The 19,917-nt window shown below is 44.3% G+C and overlaps 1 protein-coding gene across 3 annotated transcripts in view; it reads left to right on the top strand.

Moving 5' to 3' along the window:
• LOC116943912 (zinc finger protein 385D-like) overlaps window positions 1–19,917 on the top strand; it is a 105,770-nt gene that overhangs the window by 21,688 nt on the left and 64,165 nt on the right. For 2 of the 3 annotated variants that reach the window (XM_032957259.2, XM_032957257.2), the window contains exon 2: window positions 608–682. The exons of the other annotated variant lie outside the window; for it this stretch is intronic. In XM_032957259.2, the coding sequence (XP_032813150.2) occupies window positions 656–682 (27 nt within the window). In that variant the 5' untranslated portion in view covers window positions 608–655. The remainder of the gene's footprint in view (window positions 1–607; window positions 683–19,917) is intronic. 3 annotated transcript variants of the gene reach the window in all.

Below are 19,917 nucleotides of genomic sequence, written 5' to 3'. Positions count from 1 at the left end.
GTTTGCCTTCAATAACTCGCCTGGGTACACATTCTGCTGTCTTTTCCAGTTACGTCCCGCCGACAAACATCTCCAGTTGTTTGGCGAGAACTCAATCTCTACGTGACTTTTGTTTTTGCTCATCTTCACCTTGAACATCACTTCAAGGTGAATAACTTGCCACGGTTCAGTGTCACCCCCAAGCATCCCAACGCCGTCCCTCTTGAGTAGGCCCTCGAGACTTACCGACGCTTTAACGGGCAGATCATCGGCACAATTGGACATGATCGTGAACGCATTCATCATGTAAACAAGATGTAGTGCTGTAGCGGTCTTCAAGGATGCTGTTTCCCCTTCTTTTCCATATGGCCGATGCCGATGTAGAGCAACGGACGTCGAGGTGCTTTGCGCCAGATGATTGCGTCAGGAGTAGCGGAGTGGCGCAGCATCTCGCCGTGATGATGCCTCCTCCTTCGTATTTGTGAACGGGGCACTGCGTCGCGATGTGTGTCCGCGGTTCTGCTGCATTCGCCTCAAATTACGAAAAGCTTTAATCATTTTATACTTGGGCTCTGGCGACCGATGTTTTTATTATTATTATTACGTAGTCTGTGATTTTTGGGGCTAGATCGAGCTGCGTACCTGCCACCACCAAACACAGCCAATCAATCGATGAATGAAGTTGGCACGGGGCCAAGCTTTGGTGAGTAAAACAAAAAATAACACATATTCATCTCCGACTTGCTGATGCTGACAAGAGTATGGGAAAATGCCTCGAATTGAGAATTAAACGGATATTGAGTTGCAGCACTGAATGAAAGTGCGTGATATTTTTGAAATGCTCGACAATATTAAGCATGCGTGCACACCACCCAAACAATTTATCATTCCCTGAGCACAACCAATCCATAACGTGTGCCTTTTTTACCAATCACACCTTGCCATTCTTTATAACTAGATATTTAAATAAATACAAATCCTGCCCCCCCTAACCGTTCCCTCCCTCCCCAGATCCTTCCCCCACCCATAGATTATTTTCGTGAGCGCCTATGAAGGTGGCCAAGATGCATGATGGGATGTCGCGGCCCGGGCTACACCTAGCCGCCTTTGTCTCCACGGTGTCGATGTCTCCATGCTCTAAGGGAGGCCCACCACCGGTTCAGATTTACGCCACTGATAGCTGTCGCTAAGAATCAAACGTTTTTAGTTGGGTTCATAGCCAATTGAGAAACCCACTTAGACCACCACGCCGTCCGAGTACATGCCGTGCAATAACAACAACAACAACCACCGTCGTTCGTCATGAAGTGGTAGTGACATCGCCACGGTGCTTGTGTATGCACGTTGAACTTCTTTCGCACCGTATGTAGCCAGCCGTGCCAAATTGGAGGTGCGGTGGAAGGACAACAGGCGAGGTGCAGCTTGAGGCCATGCGCATTGCCGAACGCTCGCTAGCAGGAGGTCTCAGGAGAGACCCAGGTGTAATGGGTTGACTGACCGAGATGACTGGCAGATGCACCTCCTGTCCACACACGTATATATGTGCACACGTGCACATATACACGGGCAAACATTACATGCATAGCGTATTCCGTGGTACAGACTGTATGTCCCGCACTGAGTGGGAGCAGTTATCGTTCTCGTGAAATCATTATTTTTTAAAGCCCCTATACATTTTTATCTTGAGCTTATATGTCGCTCGAATGTGACCAAAGTTTGTCCTTCGTCAACGTGTTATTTGAAGCGGCGAGCGTTGTCAAGGATACGTCATCCCTTGCCACCGACTGCGTTTTTTTTTTTCAAAAATGTCCTTTCCTCCTCTCCGGTGAGGAAAACCCGTCAGTTTTCATCGTGCACGCTGTCGCTGTGACCAACTTCCACGGCCCTCCGTCACATTAGGAATTCAGCGAGAAAGAGCGAATTCACAGTCGGTAGAGACACTGACGGTGATGGATCGAGTTCACCGCTTCGGAGCGAGTTGATGAAAGTTGCTTTTCGTCGCCAAATGGAAGTCTTTCCGATGCTCTGCTTGAAATGCCCGTTGTGAATGATGGGGATTTTATTGTTGTTGTGCTTCGAGAACGCAATAACTGTTGCAATTGGTGTGACAAATTAAGAATAGGTTTTACCCTTTCTGGCACTAAAACAGGTGTTAAGATGTTCAAACACCAAATAGATTGATGCCGTTTGCAAGGAATAAAAATTATACATTAACCACACGTATTTGTGGTGAAAATGCAAACAAATATGCTCTGATCATTTTTGCATTGTCTTTGAAACTGATTGGCCTGGTCTCAGCAGTGCCAAACCAGAGAACCACACGAGGCGAACAGCACGAACCGCAAGTCCGTGTGATTAATGCAGACTTCATTCCTTGCAAAAGGTAACCTTTTGGTGTTTGAACATCTTAACACATCCTGTGTTATTGCCAGAAAGGGCAAACCCTATTCTTAATTGTTCATACTTTGATACTGGTAAAAAAGGGTCCCATTTTGCAGTTGCTGCTGACCAAATACATTTTCCCATATTAAGCCCCAATACTCGAAAGGCCAACACGCACCGATGCAAGACGACCATTTGCTCGTTTTAAATTGACCCGTTACTATACACATTCAATATTGATTGTTTCAACTTTTAATCAAGGTTATACCGTATGCAGGTCACATGTACACGCGCGTGTGACGCGTTGTGCATCAATATTAATTCCACTTCCGCAGGACATCGCTTGGAGCAAGGATTTGTGTTCCAACATGCGACTCTTTAGACATTGGCCACGATCGCCTCTGAGGCACCGCACACAATTTTCGAAAGTGAAAACTCGTTTCTTTAGAACCGCTTTTTGTGTTTAGTTAGTTGTCCCCCCCCCCCTGCCTCCGCACCTCCGATTAGCACGGTTGGCTACGTACGGTGCGAAAGAAGTTTCAACGTACACACGTGCATTGTTCTGGGTGGAGGAGGTGATCGAGCATAAAACGTAATGTGCATGAGCGGCACTTGGCGGTGTTGGCTCTTACATAACAACGTCCTCCGAGTAAAACTAAACAGAGCAGCCAGGAGCAGGGGGCTCATTCCACTTTGTCCCTCTGCACGTTATTTACTCACTGTAACGTCTTCTTGGTTCTTTCGGTAAAGTCACGTAGAATGAGAATAAGACAATAAAACAAAATAAGACAATAAAATTCTCACGACGTTTCGGCCACAACACAAGTAGCCTTCTTCCCATTCTACGTGACTTTACCGAAAGAACCAAGAAGATGAATCCTCGCAGTCACGAAAGCTTTAAATCGAAATTCACTGTAATGTGTTTAGCGATTAGCACGGTTGGCTACTTACGGTGCAAAAGATGATCAACAGAGTTACGTACATACTAGGAGGCCTGTGCTGTTTTGTTTAGTTTTTGGACATTATGCACATTGGCATGAACGAATGGCCAAAATCACTTAAGATGTCTAGACAGTGCGGCAGCAAACACTATTTTTGCGATGTTGCAATGGCCCGCAGGAGCTCGCCGTTATTCCACAATAGAGAGTTTCGCTGCATTGTTTCCAGCACATCGCCCACGGAAATATCAGTATTCGTTAGCCGTTGCTCGAGCAACTGCTGTGTGAAGTGGTCATCGTTAATTCGCCAAGTAGAGGGCACCAGAAATAACAATTCATAATATAAACCCTTTCTTGGGCCACCCTCCCTCGCCTGTGCAAACTCAGTGATCACATTTAATCCCAGAAGACATAAAAAAATAATTAAACCCATAAAAAAGCGCTAACTTTATTTCACTCGCTTCCATCTCTGGTGTACTGTGCAGTTGAAATACATGTCAGTATTGCACGCATGTTCATTCAATTCATCCATCTCCCCTTCAGCGATACCCCGATGTGATGTCTGTCCATTGGTAGCCATCCCATCATTAGTCTTCCATTGCCTGTCATGCCTCCCAGCAATGCGTCCTGTCCATAGCTCCACTTGCATTAACAAGAAGCAACTGGAATGTACACACACGCATACAGAAAAAAAGTGTCCCGAATTGGCACACCCCTCGGAACATTGGTCAAATTAATTGGATGTGCATGCATATAACTGCGTCTGCAATATTATGAAGGTAAAGACGCGACCCTACAATTGCTTACTCATGCTGCTGCTCCACTTGAGGGAGCTCTACAGAGAGCTCCTCTTGGGGGTATTCTCTGCCCTGCTCTTCCACGCTGGAGACACATCTTAGGAGAGGTGGAGGCACCCACACCATACACTATCTACCACGCACTATCTACCACGCACTATCTACCACACACAATCTGCCAATCGCTTTACTGTGCCGTACCCGTTGACACTCCTGGGCATCTGTGAAAAAGCGCTTTACAGCTCATCAGATTCCTCCTGCAGTATAACACATAGTCGAACACACCTGCTGCGTGGACAGAGGCAGGGAGGACTGAAAGACAGTTTTCCATCGTTTAGAACTGCCACGCCGGGACAGATGGAATCGAACTGGCGGCCTCTGGATCGTGGGTCTGGCGCGCCGCTAACCATGCCAGCGTCCCCGTGTTTTTATTACGGCAGCATTAAACTTGAGTCTCGCTTATCGCGGCAATGACTGATGGCGCTGCGCTGTACGTGACCCTCGCAGCGATAAGACCGCATGATGAAACAATGTAGACCGAGAGCCGGAATCCGGTTTGCCAGTATTCAACTCGTATTTGCGGACACACACGATGTCCCTGAGTGAATACAATCGTATTCGTCGATTAAAAATTGATTCCTAGGATCACCGACGCACGCTGCGAATTGTGTACGAGAGAGTTTATTTTCTTGCACCTCGTGCAAAATACTTTGGACGCCACAATTCATATAATCGCCAAGGAAGTGAATAATTGCATTTTTTTACATGAATAATAACAACATTGTAGTTGTAATAACAGTGGTTGAACAAGTCACTTTTAAAAATGAGAGTCTCTTCGTCTCTAACATCAGTGGCAAATGACATCTGAACCGGTCCCGGGACCCAAATTCAACCATGTCTAGCATGGTAAAGTATGGTCAAACGAGCCCCACGTCTTACATGGCACGGGGAGGTGGCTGTAACATTTTTTTCAAAATAACAATTCAAAAACTGTGGTTTTGTACAAACAACCCATTGGTATCTTTCGATTTAAAGCTTTCGTGACTGCAGGGATTCATCTTCTTGGTTCTTTCGGTAAAGTCACGTAGAATGGAAATAAAATATTAAAAATAAAACATAATAAAATAAAGTTCTCACGACGTTTCGGCCACAACACAAGTAGCCTTCTTCAGGTGAAGAATCAGGACTGTCCAGAAGACAGCGCTTGAGTGAACACTGCTAAGCATGGACAGCATCTTTTAAGCTGTGTGGGAGGAATTAACATATGGATCAGCATGTTAATATGAGGGACACGCTTCGGAACGGAGTAGGGGGGCTGGGTAAAAAATAAGAAAATAGCCACGGTGTGCTGCTCTGTCCTGTGTTGCGTTATAACTGTGCTATAAACTGGACTACTATACAATACAATATTATACCTTCCAATCTAAACTACATGGTATAATATCATATCCATAGACAAATTCCACCTTTGAATTATACAATGCGTTACTATACACTACCCTATACTTTAGACTATAAAATATTAGAATTGTAATATTACACTATGTCTTATTCTATCAACCCTACTGTATACCACACTTATAATAAAGGTTTTTGGGTTAGATCGCGTTATTTATAAATGTGTCGTAACCCTCCACCACCCGACATGGCCAATCAGCAAAAAAAGTGTCACGTTGACAAAAGACAAATAATTCACTACTTTAGCCCACCGGTGTGTTGACGAGTGAATCCACAACATTTACAGTTTGAGTACGACGTTTCGCTGGTAAATGCATCCAGCATCATCAGGCAATTCGCCAGAATGGTAAAGCCCTCGCTTGCTCCCGGTTTTATATAGAGCAGCAGGGTGACATCATCATTTAACTCATATCAGGTGCAGTGATTAGAGGCGGAGGGGGGGGGGGGGGTATTGTAATTATATAATCGATTAGTAATAAGTCATTGGTTATGATTAGCAATGAGTTGTAGATTAGTAATTAGTTGTAATGTGTGTTAGTGATTATATGCTATGTTAGTAATCCGTTAATTAATGTGTTTCCCCGATAAGGAATTGTAATGTGCATTCATATTCTTAGCTTCCTCGGCAAAGCCACGCCGAAGGGAAACAACAAAACAACAAACATAGATATTCTATCATTTTATTGCTTCCCCCCCAACGTGACTCCACCGAAAGAGCCAAGAACATGAATCACTGCAGTCACGAAAGCTTTAAATCAAAATGTAATGTGTATTATTTAATAATAATGGTAAAGCGAGGGCTTTACCATTCTGGCGAATTGCCCGATGATGCTGGATGTATTTACCAGCGAAACGTCGTGCTCAAACTGTAAATGTTGTGGATTCACTCTTCAACACACCGGTGGGCTAAAGTAGTGAATTATTTGTCTTTTGTCAACGTGACACTTTTTTTGCTGATTGGCCATGTCGGGTGGTGGAGGGTTACGACACATTTATAAATAACGCGATCTAACCCAAAAACCTTTATTATGAATAATATTGGTCGCGAAAGCCTACGTGTTAAACTGTATACCACACTGCTGTATATTCACTATACAATTACGATACTATATATTGCCTTATGAATTATGTTAAACATTGCAATGTTATACTATTTATTATTATACAACATGCTATAAACATACCATTGACTGTCCTGTGAAAGGTATTAAGAGGCAGTGCCAGCGAATGGACTGCGGTCTGAAGGTCACCGTAAAATACAATCAATTAAGAACCGAAATGGTTGATAACATCTTTCCAATGGTTACTAAACCAGAATCCATCTTCTCGGTTGAAATTGTCTCTGTGTTTGTATATGTGGATGGCCTCATGAACGAATCTCTCATGGTAGCCGGATGGCTTGCAAAGAACCTCTGTCTTGGAGAAGTCAATGTCATGTGAGCCCACTGAATTATAACAGTGATCTGCCACGGCTGAGGAGTTCGTCCTACCGTGTTTCAAGTCTGCTTTATGCTCACGGATGCGGTCCGAGATATGTCGTTTGGTTTCTCCAAATGTAGCTGCTACCACAGAGGCAACTTAGTTTGTAAACGCCTGGGTACTGTATGTCTGGAACCACATCTTTTACAGACGGAACCAGATCACGGATTTTATGTACTGTGTTGAATCGTACCTTGATCTTGTGTTTATTCAGGATTTTAAATATATTTTTTGTTACCCCCGCAATGTCGGGTAAGGTGAAGGTTTTGAATGGCTCCTCAAGAGGATCCTTCTTCATCACTGGAGTGATGGCTTTGCGGATTGTGTAGTCGGAGTAACCATTAGCCTTGAGAGCTCGGTGTACGTGCTTGAGTTCACTGGCAATGTGTTCCTGGTCGGAAATGCATTGGGCTCTATGGTTTAGTCTTGATGAGGGAGTTCTTCTGGGATGGATGGTGGTGGGATTCCGGTTTTAAGTAAGCATCCGTATGGGTAGCTTTCCTGTAGACAGAGTGGCTCATTGAACCATCAGGTCTCCTTTTAATTAAGACATCCAAAAAGGGTAGCTCGCCATCTTTTTCGACTTCCATGGTAAATCTGATGGCTGGGTGTATGGAATTGATGTGGTCGAGGAATTGGTCTAGAGCAGGCCGGCCATGTGGCCAGATGACAAAAGTATCATCCACGTACCTCTTTCATAAGGTCGGGCGCAGAGTGGCAGTCTGGATGGCGTCAGTTTCAAATTTTTACATGAACACGTTGGCTACAACCGGAGATAGGGGGGAGCCCATTGGGGTGCCCTCAGTTTGTTTTTAGAAAGTTCCATTCCAGGTGAAGTATGTACTGAAGTATGTACTTCACCTGGAATGGAAAAATTTGAAACTGACGCCATCCAGACTGCCACTCTATGGAAGAGGTACGTGGATGACACTTTTGTCATCTGGCCACATGGCTGGCCTGCGCTAGACCAATTCCTCGACCACATCAATTTCATACACCCAGCCATCAGATTTACCATGGAAGTAGAAAAGGATGGCAAGCTACCCTTTTTGGATGTCCTAATTAAAAGGAGACCTGATGGTTCAATGAGCCACTCTGTCTACAGGAAAGCTACCCATACAGATGCTTACTTAAAACCGGATTCCCACCACCATCCATCCCAGAAGAACTCCCTCATCAAGACTAAACCATAGAGCCCAATGCATTTCCGACCAGGAACACATTGCCAGTGAACTCAAGCACGTACACCAAGCTCTCAAGGCTAATGGTTACTCCGACTACACAATCCGCAAAGCCATCACTCCAGTGATGAAGAAGGATCCTCTTGTGGAGCCACTCAAAACCATCACCTTACCCTACATTGCAGGGGTCACTAAAAAATCTCCAAAATCCTGAATAAACACAAGATCCAGGTACGATTCAACACAGTACACAAAATCCGTGATCTGGTCCTGTCTGTCAAAGATGTGGTTCCAGACATACAGTACCCTGGGCGTCTACAAACTAAGTTGCCTCTGTGGTAGTAGCTACACTTGGAGAAACCAAACGACATATCTCTGACCGCATCCGTGAACATAAAGCAGACTTGAAACACGGTAGGACGAACTCCTCAGCCGTGGCAGATCACTGTTATAATTCAGTGGGCTCACATGACATTGACTTCTCCAAGACAGAGGTTCTTTGCAAGCCATCCGGCTACCATGAGAGATTCGTTCATGAGGCCATCCACATATACAAACACAGAGACAATTTCAACCGAGAAGATGGATTCTGGTTTAGTAACCATTGGAAAGATGTTATAAACCATTTCGGTTCTTAATTGATTGTATTTTACAGTGACCTTCAGACCGCAGTCCATTCGCTGGCACTGCCTCTTAATACCTTTCACACGACGGTCAATGGTATGGTTTATAGCATGTTGTATAATAATAAATAGTATAACAGTGTAATGTTTAACATCATTCATAAGGCAATATATAGTATCGTAATTGTATAGTGAATATACAGCAGTGTGGTATACAGTAGGGTTGATAGAATAAAACATAGTGTAATATTACAAGTCTAATATTTTATAGTCTAAAGTATAGGGTAGTGTATAGTAACGCATTGTATAATTCAAAGGTGGAATTTGTCTATGGATATGATATTATACCATGTAGTTTATATTGGAAGGTATAATATTGAATTGTATAGTAGTCCAGTTTATAGCACAGTTATAACGCAACACAGGACAGAGCAGTGCACCGTGGCTATTTTATTGTTTTTTACCCAGCCCCCCTACTCCGTTCCGAAGTTTGTCCCTCATATTAACATGCTAATTCATGTTAATTTATGTTAATTCCTCCCACACAGCTTGAAAGACGCTGTCCATGCTTGGCAGTGTTCACTCAAGCGCTGTCTTCTGGACAGTCCTGTTTCTTCACCTGAAGAAGTGTTGTGGCCGAAACGTCGTGAGAACTTTATTTTTGATTACGTTTTATTTTTATTATTTTATTTCCATTCTACGTGACTTCACCGAAAGAACCAAGAAGATGAACCCATTGGTAATTGTCTTGCGAATAAATCGTCCAAAATGTGCCCAATGATACCGAATCTTAGAAGCTAGGGTTGAGTCTGGATAGCGCTTGGATGGGTGACCGCCCTACATGTAACTAACAGGTGTTATAGGCTGGTTAGGGACCACGCTGTGCACAGGGAGAAGGTAGTGCTGCAAAATCCTTTTTTTGTACTGTACCGTACTTCCTATGCTTCCGCGTCGGTGCTCTCCAATCTTCACCAACCCATACTGACCAATGTGGTGAAGCACAGGCATCATCGTCAACCGGTGGATTGAAAAAAAAAAAGGGCCCTCCGTTCATAGGATACCGACCTCGCGTAGAAATCTACCGCAGCGAACACACGAATGAGCGTTCATAAAAAATACAAAAAAAAACAGGTTTATACTGTGAAGCCACTATCCTGGTGGCAGTCGGCGATCATTAAACGCATGATGACTCCCAATGGGCGATGTTGATCATATCTGATGCACGAGTGGCGATGATTACAAGGCGAACCACGCTGCAGCTGTGGTGAACGTCAAACAATGGACGGATCATACCGTGGGCAGTCGCCCCTTATATTCACTTATTCCCGCAGGACAACGAATGTTCTTTCCGCACTATGATGATGCTCTTGACTGGCTCTCCGAATTCGATCTGGTAACTATAAAACTATTCACATTTGTTTTGAATTTTTACCAGGTAAGGCCCACTGAGCTACAGTATATAGCATAGGAAAGGAAATAAAATCACGCAAAAAGTAGAAGTAAAACTAAATAATGTTTTAATTGACCAGGTAAAGCCCACTGAGCTATTAGCTTCTTTTTCAGAAACGACCTGGCCACATATGATAGCTCGACGAAGTGGTTTATCATGTGTAGATTTATAGCAGCCAAATACTCTAAATGCATGTTTATAAATGTGAATGGAAAAACGGGAGGACACGGAGAAATATCCACGCGACCATGAGACATGTTAACTTCCTCGCCAGGGATGCCTGTGTATCCCAGGCGAGAGCGTTAACATCTCGCCAGATATTCTTGGTTCGTTCGGTAAAGTCACGTAGAAGGGAAATAATAAAATAATACAAATATAAAACAATAACATTCTCACGACGTTTCGATTGCAACACAAGCAATCATCAACAGGTGTGAAAACCACAGCAAGAAAATTTGAAAAAAGTGGCGGGTTTTTTTCTTCAATTTTTCTTGCTGTGATTTTCACACCTGATGGTGATGATTGTTTGTGTTGCAATCGAACGTCGTGATAATTGTATTGTTTTATTTGTATTATAATATGAATCCCTGCAGTCACGAAAGCTTTAAATCCACATTTTATCTCGCCAGATGTCGCTTTGCAACTGCTGCTATATCCATACGACAGAAGAAGAAGAATTTAAGTCAGTTATGTAGTTGAAGATTTTCGTTATTGCATTTTCATAACTACGTTGTTTTAAATGGTCTGCGAGGCTGTGATGCAAATGCACAGATTGATCCCGCCCAATAATGACGACGTTTATTATACCTTTTGTTTTGGACATGAATGCATATTTTACTTATATTTTTTTTATCTTATCTATTTGATCCAGGATTTTACAAAGCGCTTTTGTCAAACGCGCTTTACAAAAATTATAAATGGTACATTCCTATTGGCTGTTGGGGTAAAGGGATGGTATTTGAGTGTTGGGGAGTGGAAGGGATGGCAAGGAAGGGTGGTGATAGGGAACGGCAGGGATAAAGGCTTAAAGGACAGTAAGCAGTATAGGGATACGCGATTGAAAAAAGATGAGGCTTAAGGGAGGAACCACAAATGATTAGTGAAGTTGCCTCCGCTTATTTAGAAAATTTGAAGTTCGGTAAACGACCCTAATTAAACGACCCTAACCCACCCAAAGATCTAAATGCCCTCCCCCGATCCCCCTCCCGATTTTTTTTTTATATCTGCCTCATTTTTTTAATGTTCCAGTAATATTAATCATTTTGTATTAACTGGTATTTAGAGAGAGACGTGAATGCGTTTTGTCACCAGGGGTGGAGGGGGAGCCGGGCTGGCTGGGGTTGTCCACAAGATTGTTCACATCGGCTGAGTGGCCCGCGGGACCTAAACAAGTTTGAGATTCACTGGGATTGGCGGATGCGCGAAAATATCCGATGTATGAACCTACTGCGCTGTATATGGATAAAGACAGCTACACCGTTTGGTTACTGGGCGAAAGCAAAAACGCATCCAACTGCTTTCTTTTTAAACACGGGCGAGGGGGAGGGGAGGAATGCTTAACAGTTCTATACACGCGAACATAACAGAGGTGAAGAACACGTCAATACAGTGGTGTTTTTAGACTGAACACTGAGTTATAACCGGGGGGGGGGGGGGGGGAAGGGGGTGGGCATTATAGGATTTGCGTGCAACAAAATGGGGATCTCCTCCAAGCATATTAAATCGGGTGGGGGGCCAAAGCTGACACAATGTAAACAAGCATTGTGGGTGAAAAAAAATTGTTGAAAGGGCGCAACAGACATCGCGGTCATGTTTTCCGTGAGATCAATCGCGTGGCATGAATTGGCGCCCTGTGACCCGTCAAACCATCGATTTGGCTTAAAAATTCTACATAACAGAAAAAGGGAGGGAAAAAGAATAATAAATCACGAATGGCAAGGTTGGTGATACGAGCTAATGTTGAAGAATGGCCAGGCTTCCATCCGTGAAATACTACGTTGCGATGCCATTGATAATGCTGATAAACACATCGACGATACACAATTAGCACGGCGGTTAAAAATATTTTACAGCCCTCCTTTGTCAATCGACGCCGCGTTGGCCATGGGGGCGGTTCTTTGACCCACAAGTTTGCCACGCTGGTCACAGCGACTTGGTGAATTGGGTGGCCAGGACACGCGCGGATATCACTCGCCGCTGACGTTAGCCGTGGTCGGGAATTGAACTCGGGTGACCGGGTTCATAACACGTTGCATGAACTTCGTTGAGCTATCATTTGTGGCCAGGTGGCTTGTGAAAAAAAAGCTCTATAGCTCAGTGTTCCTTACTTGGTATAATAACAAAATAGTTTAGTTTTAGTTTGATTTACATCCTCTTGGACGCACTCCATTCCTTAGCTGCCACTTCATCATTATTCTTGGTCATCTGCCATCATCTCTTCTAGCCACAATTCATCATCTTAACGGTTTTAATGATGTAATTATGTGTTCTCTTATCCCTCGTGTTCCTTCATTTTTCATCAGAAAATATTCTTCCAAGCCATCATTTCTGAATACTTCTTTGCCTACTTTTCCGTTGTTATGCCATTGTTTTTGTTCATAACCATGTTTCTGAAATGTGTCGTAGGAGGTAGTATGCAAACATTTTTAAACTTTAGTTACTCAATTTTGAAATAATAAGAACATAGTCTCACTTATGTATACTTTACTGCATATTAGATGAAAAAAATATTACAAACGGGTCTGCAGTTTTGATGCCCACGAAAATCAACCATGACATCCACTTTTATATTGTGACCTTGCGAAAATTACTTGACCAGCTCATAGTCTACTATTTCGCATGCTTCATTGACTCTGGTCATATGCTGCATACACTGAAGCCTGAAAGTGGCATCTTCACTCTGAGCAGCGTGAAGAAAGCACAGGTCGACTTTTGTGAGAATCACGGCACTTGATTGAATCTGCCCGTCAGTCTGCAGAAGATTGACAGTCAGATGGTGATACTGATACTGCTGCTGCTGCGAGCGGATCCTCGTATGGAATAACGGTTTATTTATTTACTATTGCTATTATTTCGGTTTCATATAGAAACATGGCTCAAATCTAAGGATGCAGCAATTTGGTTCTGCGTAGCGCGCTGCACTTGAAAATCAGAGGTCGCCGGTGCAATATCCCGGCACAGCAGCGGAAGCAATGGTGACGTTTTCTAAATCTCCTCAACCTCTCTCCAGCTCGCAGAATAATTTGGTAACACCGCTCGATTGGTAAGCCCACTTGTGATGGTGCCAAGTTGCGCGCTACTTCTATCTCCTCCAAGACGTCTGGCCAGCATGGAAGAGTAGGCCAAAGGACCCTCTCAAGGGGCTTCTATCGAGATCCCTCCAGTGGAGGACCCCTTTCCGAAAGCGGTGGCGTGGCCTAAGAGTTCCGTACATGATGATCACGCACACACACACGCATGCACACACACACGCGCATGCACACACACGCGCATGCACACACACGCGCATGCACACACACGCACACACACGTGCGTGCACGCTCGCACAAACGCGTGCATGTACACGCGCGCACACACACACACACACAAGCGTGCATGCATACAGACGCGCGCACTCGTGTGCACACACACACGTGTGTGTGTGTGTGCACACGTGCACACACGTGTGCACACGTTCGCATACATGCGTGCACACGCGCGCGCTCACACGTGCACACACGCGTGCACATATACTCGTGCACATGCAGACGTCATTGCTTTCGTTAAAAGCGTACGCCTGGGTAAAAGTGCAAAGTCGAGAATCGAATAATAAACAAGTCAATTTCCTTTTTCGATTTAAAGCTTTCGTGACTGCAATGATTCATCTTCTTTGGTTCTTTCGGTAAAGTCACGTAGAATGAGAATAAAATAATAAGTTGATAAAATAAAATACCACTCCAGCGCTGTCCTACCAGACAGTCTCGTCCCTCCACCTGATGAAGGCCGCTTGTGTTGTGGCCGAAACGTCGTGAGAATATTATTGTGTTATTTTATTTTATCAATTTATTATTTTATTCTCATTCTACGTGACTTTACCGAAAGAACCAAAGAAGAAGTCAATTTCCTCTCTAATTTTGAGGATGAAGGTTATTTTAAATGCTATTATAAAAGTTCATTGCCTCGCTGATTTTTGCATGGCATTCTTTGGTTGATTGTGTATGTACGCCTCCGCAATAGAATATGTTCTGCTTTGATGTGTTTTGTAATTTAGCTGTCAATCTTTCGTGCATTTATCGCATCTCTGTCATACGGTTGCATACATTCTTGGGAATGTGAATACAATCGAATGCGAAGGTGGGAATCATTGTGCATTTTGAATTAAAATAATAATGTAAATGCACCTCTTCATCTGGAGGCCCCCCCATGCTGTCATGGAGGTTGATTTAACCAGACTTGACCACACAGGATAGTGTGTGTTGGTGAATTGAGCAGCCCAGGACACGTTCAGATATCACTCGCCGCTAACGGCTGCCATAGCCAGGAATTGAATTCGGGTCATAGGGTTCATAGTACAATGCACAAACTACGGCACAAACGATCCACCACCGTATTTATTTTATCGTCATGAACTTACGATTAACGAAGGCTGGTCGGTTCGTCGGTGTTGTCTATCGCCGTTTTAAAATGTGTACACATTTTAAAAAAGAATGAGTTTTTACCATAAATAACAATGGTAAAAGTTAAAGGGTGAACGCCCTGCAAATGCTTACTAATGCCACTTCTGGCTGGAATGGTCTCCACTCGAGGGAGCACTAGAGAGCCCCCTCCGATAGAGGAGCTGGGGGGGGGGGCGACGGAGCTGGGGGGGGGCAACGGAGCTGGGGGGGGCGACGGAGCCGGGGGGGGGGGGGTGGGCGACGGCGCGAGCAGAGGGAGCCAACACTGACTTTTTCATACATCATACACTGACTCACACATCATGCACTGACTCACTCACACATCATGCACTGACTCACTCACACATCATGCACTGACTCACTCACACATCATGCACTGACTCACTCACACATCATGCACTGACTCACTCACACCATGCACTGGCTCATTCACACATCATGCACTGACTCACTCACACCATGCACTGGCTCATTCACACATCATGCACTGACTCACTCACACCATGCACTGGCTCACTCACACATCATGCACTGACTCACTCACACCATGCACTGGCTCATTCACACATCATGCACTGACTCACTCACACCATGCACTGGCTCACTCACACATCATGCACTGACTCACTCACACCATGCACTGGCTCATTCACACATCATGCACTGACTCACTCACACCATGCACTGGCTCACTCACACATCATGCACTGACTCGCTCATCATGCGCTTACTCACTCACACATCATGCACTGACTCACTCACACCATGCACTGGCTCATTCACACATCATGCACTGACTCACTCACACCATGCACTGGCTCACTCACACATCATGCACTGACTCGCTCATCATGCGCTTACTCACTCACACATCATACACTCGCACAACCACTGACCCATTCACTCATCATACACAGGAACACTCATCGTGTGCTGGCTCACTCGCACATCATACACTCACTCACACTGCCGCTGACTCGCTCACACATCATACACTGACTCACGCATCATGCGCTGACTAACACATCGAGCGCTGACTCACACATCATACACTCACTCAATCTAACACTTACTAAATCATCATGCGCTGACTCGCACATCATACGCTGACTCGCACATCATACACTCACTCACGCTGCTGCTGACTCACACGTCATACACTGACTCACACATCATACACTGACTCACACATCATACACTCACTCACGCTGCTGCTGACTCGCTCACTCATCATACACTCACTCACGCTGCTGCTGACTCACTCACACATCATACACTGACTCACTCATCATGCGCTGACTAACACATCATACACTGACTCACACATCATACACTCACTCACGCTACCACTGACTCACTCACACATCATACACTCACTCACGCTGCTGCTGACTCACTCACACATCATACACTCACTCACACATAATACACTCACTCACACATCATACACTGACTCACTCACACATCATACACTCACGCTGCTGCTGACTCACTCACACATCATACACTGACTCACACATCATACACTCACTCACGCTGCTGCTGACTCACTCACACATCATACACTGGGAGTGTCGTGCTGCCAGCTATGGCTGCAGGTTTTTGTCGTACGTGTTATGTATATCGTTTATTGTTACATTTAAAATCACAGCTCCTATGATTACTGTTGTTACATTGTTTTTATAGCTTTATTTTGGTCTGGTTGTGGTGTAATAGTTTTCTGCAATGTAGATTCATATTTTATTTGTTGCGGTTCCACCCGATTTAAGAGCCACATGTCTCACAGGGCTATATCTAATAAATGAAACTTGAAAACTTTCTCGCCTGGTATGGAGCAGGTCGGGGTTCGATCCCGAACCCTGACGTCTGTATATTTGTAGTTTGTATGTTCTCCCCGTGGTCGCGTGGAATTTTTCATCTGGGTCCTCCGGTTCCTTTGGTTTATTTCTCCACATTTAGTAAACATGCATTAAGATCATTTCGATCATTTTTGTGCTATAAATGTCAAAATGATGGGCCACTTTGTTGAGCTATCATTTGGGGCTACGTCACTTCTGAAGAATAAGTTAATAGCTCAGTGGGCTTTCCCTGGTAGGATGGGAATGATTTAGTTTTGCTTGTATGTGTTTATGTGATTTGTTTAGCTTTCTTGTACTTTGAACGACTATCATGTTGTAACGTTCTTACTCGCCCCTACTTGACATCTGTGAAAAAGAGCTTCATAGCTCACCGGCTTCCTCCAGTATAAATAAATATTCTGATTCTGGTATACCCATTATACTGCTGGGTGGACAGAGGCGACCTCTGGTTGATAATGCTCGCAGGCAATACATTACATCACACACTCACTTCAAGACCCACACGCTGCCAGGTGATTCAATGACCACAGAGACTTGCTCTGAAGCTTCTCACGAAACCCGAAATTGTGCAGCGATTCCCCGAATCAAAATTCACTGCTTTGTACGTTTGAATCAGTTGTGGAAATCCGTTTGGCTTCCAATGCATTTGACGTTGTACCGAGAAATTGGCCAGACGCCCTAACGACGCTGCCAAGCCTTTCGGAGGACATTTTTTTCATTTCTGATTTTGAGTCTGGTAAGGCACACCGAGTCATAGACCGCCTAAGAGCCCGTGACATAGACGAGCCAAATTACGTGGCTCTATCTCCCTAATGGGATGCTGTGTGAGAGATGACACGCTGATGCATCGTCCACTGGCAATCTTCTGACAGGGCAGTGTTGTCCGTATAATGCAGTAGCAGTATGTAAACAAGGTGCTAAGGCTGAGTTATGGCATAGTGTTCTGCGCGTTCAAAAAAAGGAGCCGCTTAATGAAACAGCTGTTTTTGATGTTTCACATTTATCACTGGAGCTGTGAAAAATGAGATGACAATTCACCAGAACTCATGAAAGTAAAAAACGGAAAACACATTTTTGGTCTTAAAGATGTTTGAAATATATTTCCTTTTTACTACAGCATGATAACTGGCATTGTTTTTTTGTTGCTCCAAATATGTTTTTGTCTTTTTGAAATCCCCCGACCTCCATGGCATTAAGTTCCATTAAACTTAGCTTGGCTTCTTCTTCATATTGAGTCAAACACATTCGTCAATAACACTGTGGCCTTAAGAAAAACATACAGAATAGGCGCTGTTTTGGCAAATGTTCCTTCTTCGTAGCACATAAATAAAGGCCAGAGACAGCGTGGGTAATAAGAGATGGAAACTACACTTTGCATCATGAGTCTGGTGAGAATCAATGCTTTTTTATTTTGACCAGTTTTTAAATTGGCGCGTGAATAGTTACGTAATAGAAGCCATCGGGCAACACACAATCCCTTAAACAATCAAAATGTATTACTAAATAAGCTAATTTATAATTAAAGTAACATATGTGACTGAAAGATTGCATTGTGGGAAAACGAGGCACAATCTTTTAAGCGCTGCATTCAGGGTTGGATCTGCTGCAGTCAGGGCCTTGGGCTGTACTTGAGAAGGCAAACAGTGCCTGTGCAAAACATTCCTCGCCTTCCTTCCTGAGTCAGCCAGACAGAGAATATGGAACAAGTATAAGCACTCACTACAATTTGTCTTAGTGTTTACTCAGCCCAAATGTTTATGCCGATTGTGCCATTGGCGCCGCCACATCATGAGAAGCGGAGTCAATTTGGGTGTCTTACAGAGCAGGGCAACCCTTTGTGTTAGAACACGGGCAACGGAAATTGATATCACAGAGCTACCTTTGACATCCCTTTAAATGAACTCAGGTCCGCGCAGTATGAGATAGCACTTACCCACCTGCCCTGCCAAAGGGAGTAATGCAGTCACGTGACCAATATAGTGCCTGTGCAAAATATTCCTCGCCTTCAAGCAATTCTCAGACCCGGAATCTATCCAAGTTAAGTAGAGATTGCCGTAGAATGTGATGGTTAAGAGCATCAACTCACGACCTTGAGAACCTGGTTTAATCACAGGTGGTTGAACCCTTGCATTCGAATACAAAACACGGTGGTGCCAGCTCAGCGCCCTGACCTCTGAGTCACCTGGTCACTTCCGCCGCGATGAGACTTGAAGACCGGGAAGAGGGGAATGAGATTAAATGTTTATCACCGGAATCTCAGGCCACCACAATCCCCCAATTCCCACTGCGATGAATTATAGCCCTGTGATGAATAAGCATGCCATGATCCTGGAGGGGGGTCTTTAATACCAAGGTCCGTTATGCTGCCATAGGGGATGCATGGGGTCTCACAACACCCTTTACAGGAAGCGGGTCACCACGCAGTCACATCGCGACCGAATTTCCCTTGCAGAGGTGCAACCGTGCCCTTTTACACATCCTGTTAAGAAAGATTAATGAAGCCACCTCGGACAAGATGCGGCAGCGTAAATTCACAATGCGCTGCATACAAAAAGCGTGCGTCTCTTGCGTAGGCTTTACACTTTCCTCGCTCATTACGGAGCTGTGCGTGTGTACACCCGGCGCATTCCTACCGCGCGTTTTGTATACACATGCACATTTTTTTTCATCTTAACACGTAGGCCTTACGCGACCAATGTTATCCAAAATATTATCCAACATTTTTTTGTCTTCGGAGTGACTCGGCTTCGGTGAAAAACATTGCGTTGCATGATTTGCGGCATTTTTAATATCGTCTGTGATCCCAAAAGTGGGGTGGGGGTGGCCCGTTTTGCTTTAAGATTTTGTTGGTTTGTCGTTTTTGTAATTTTCATTGTAATCAAGTGTAAACATACGTGCTGTATGTTTCAACTTATTTCGCACCGTACGTAGCCAACCGTGCTAATCGGAGGTGCCTGGGGAAGGACAACAAACTAAACACAAAAAAAACATTTCTAAGGAAATTAGTTTTCGATCTGGATTTAAAAGTGCATAGCTTCAGTGGCGTCCTAATATCGGAAGGAAGAATGTTGCAGGCGACCGACGCAGTGACTATTTTTTGTTCGATGGCTTAGCCA

The sequence above is a fragment of the Petromyzon marinus genome, chromosome 19 (genome assembly GCF_048934315.1).
Source record: "Petromyzon marinus isolate PM22_M1 ecotype Great Lakes invasive population chromosome 19, UKy_Petmar_22M1.pri1.0, whole genome shotgun sequence".
Taxonomy (NCBI): Eukaryota; Metazoa; Chordata; class Hyperoartia; order Petromyzontiformes; family Petromyzontidae; genus Petromyzon; species Petromyzon marinus.
The sequence above is the reverse complement of the archived record's forward strand: the minus strand, read 5'-3'. Positions and strand labels throughout refer to the sequence as shown.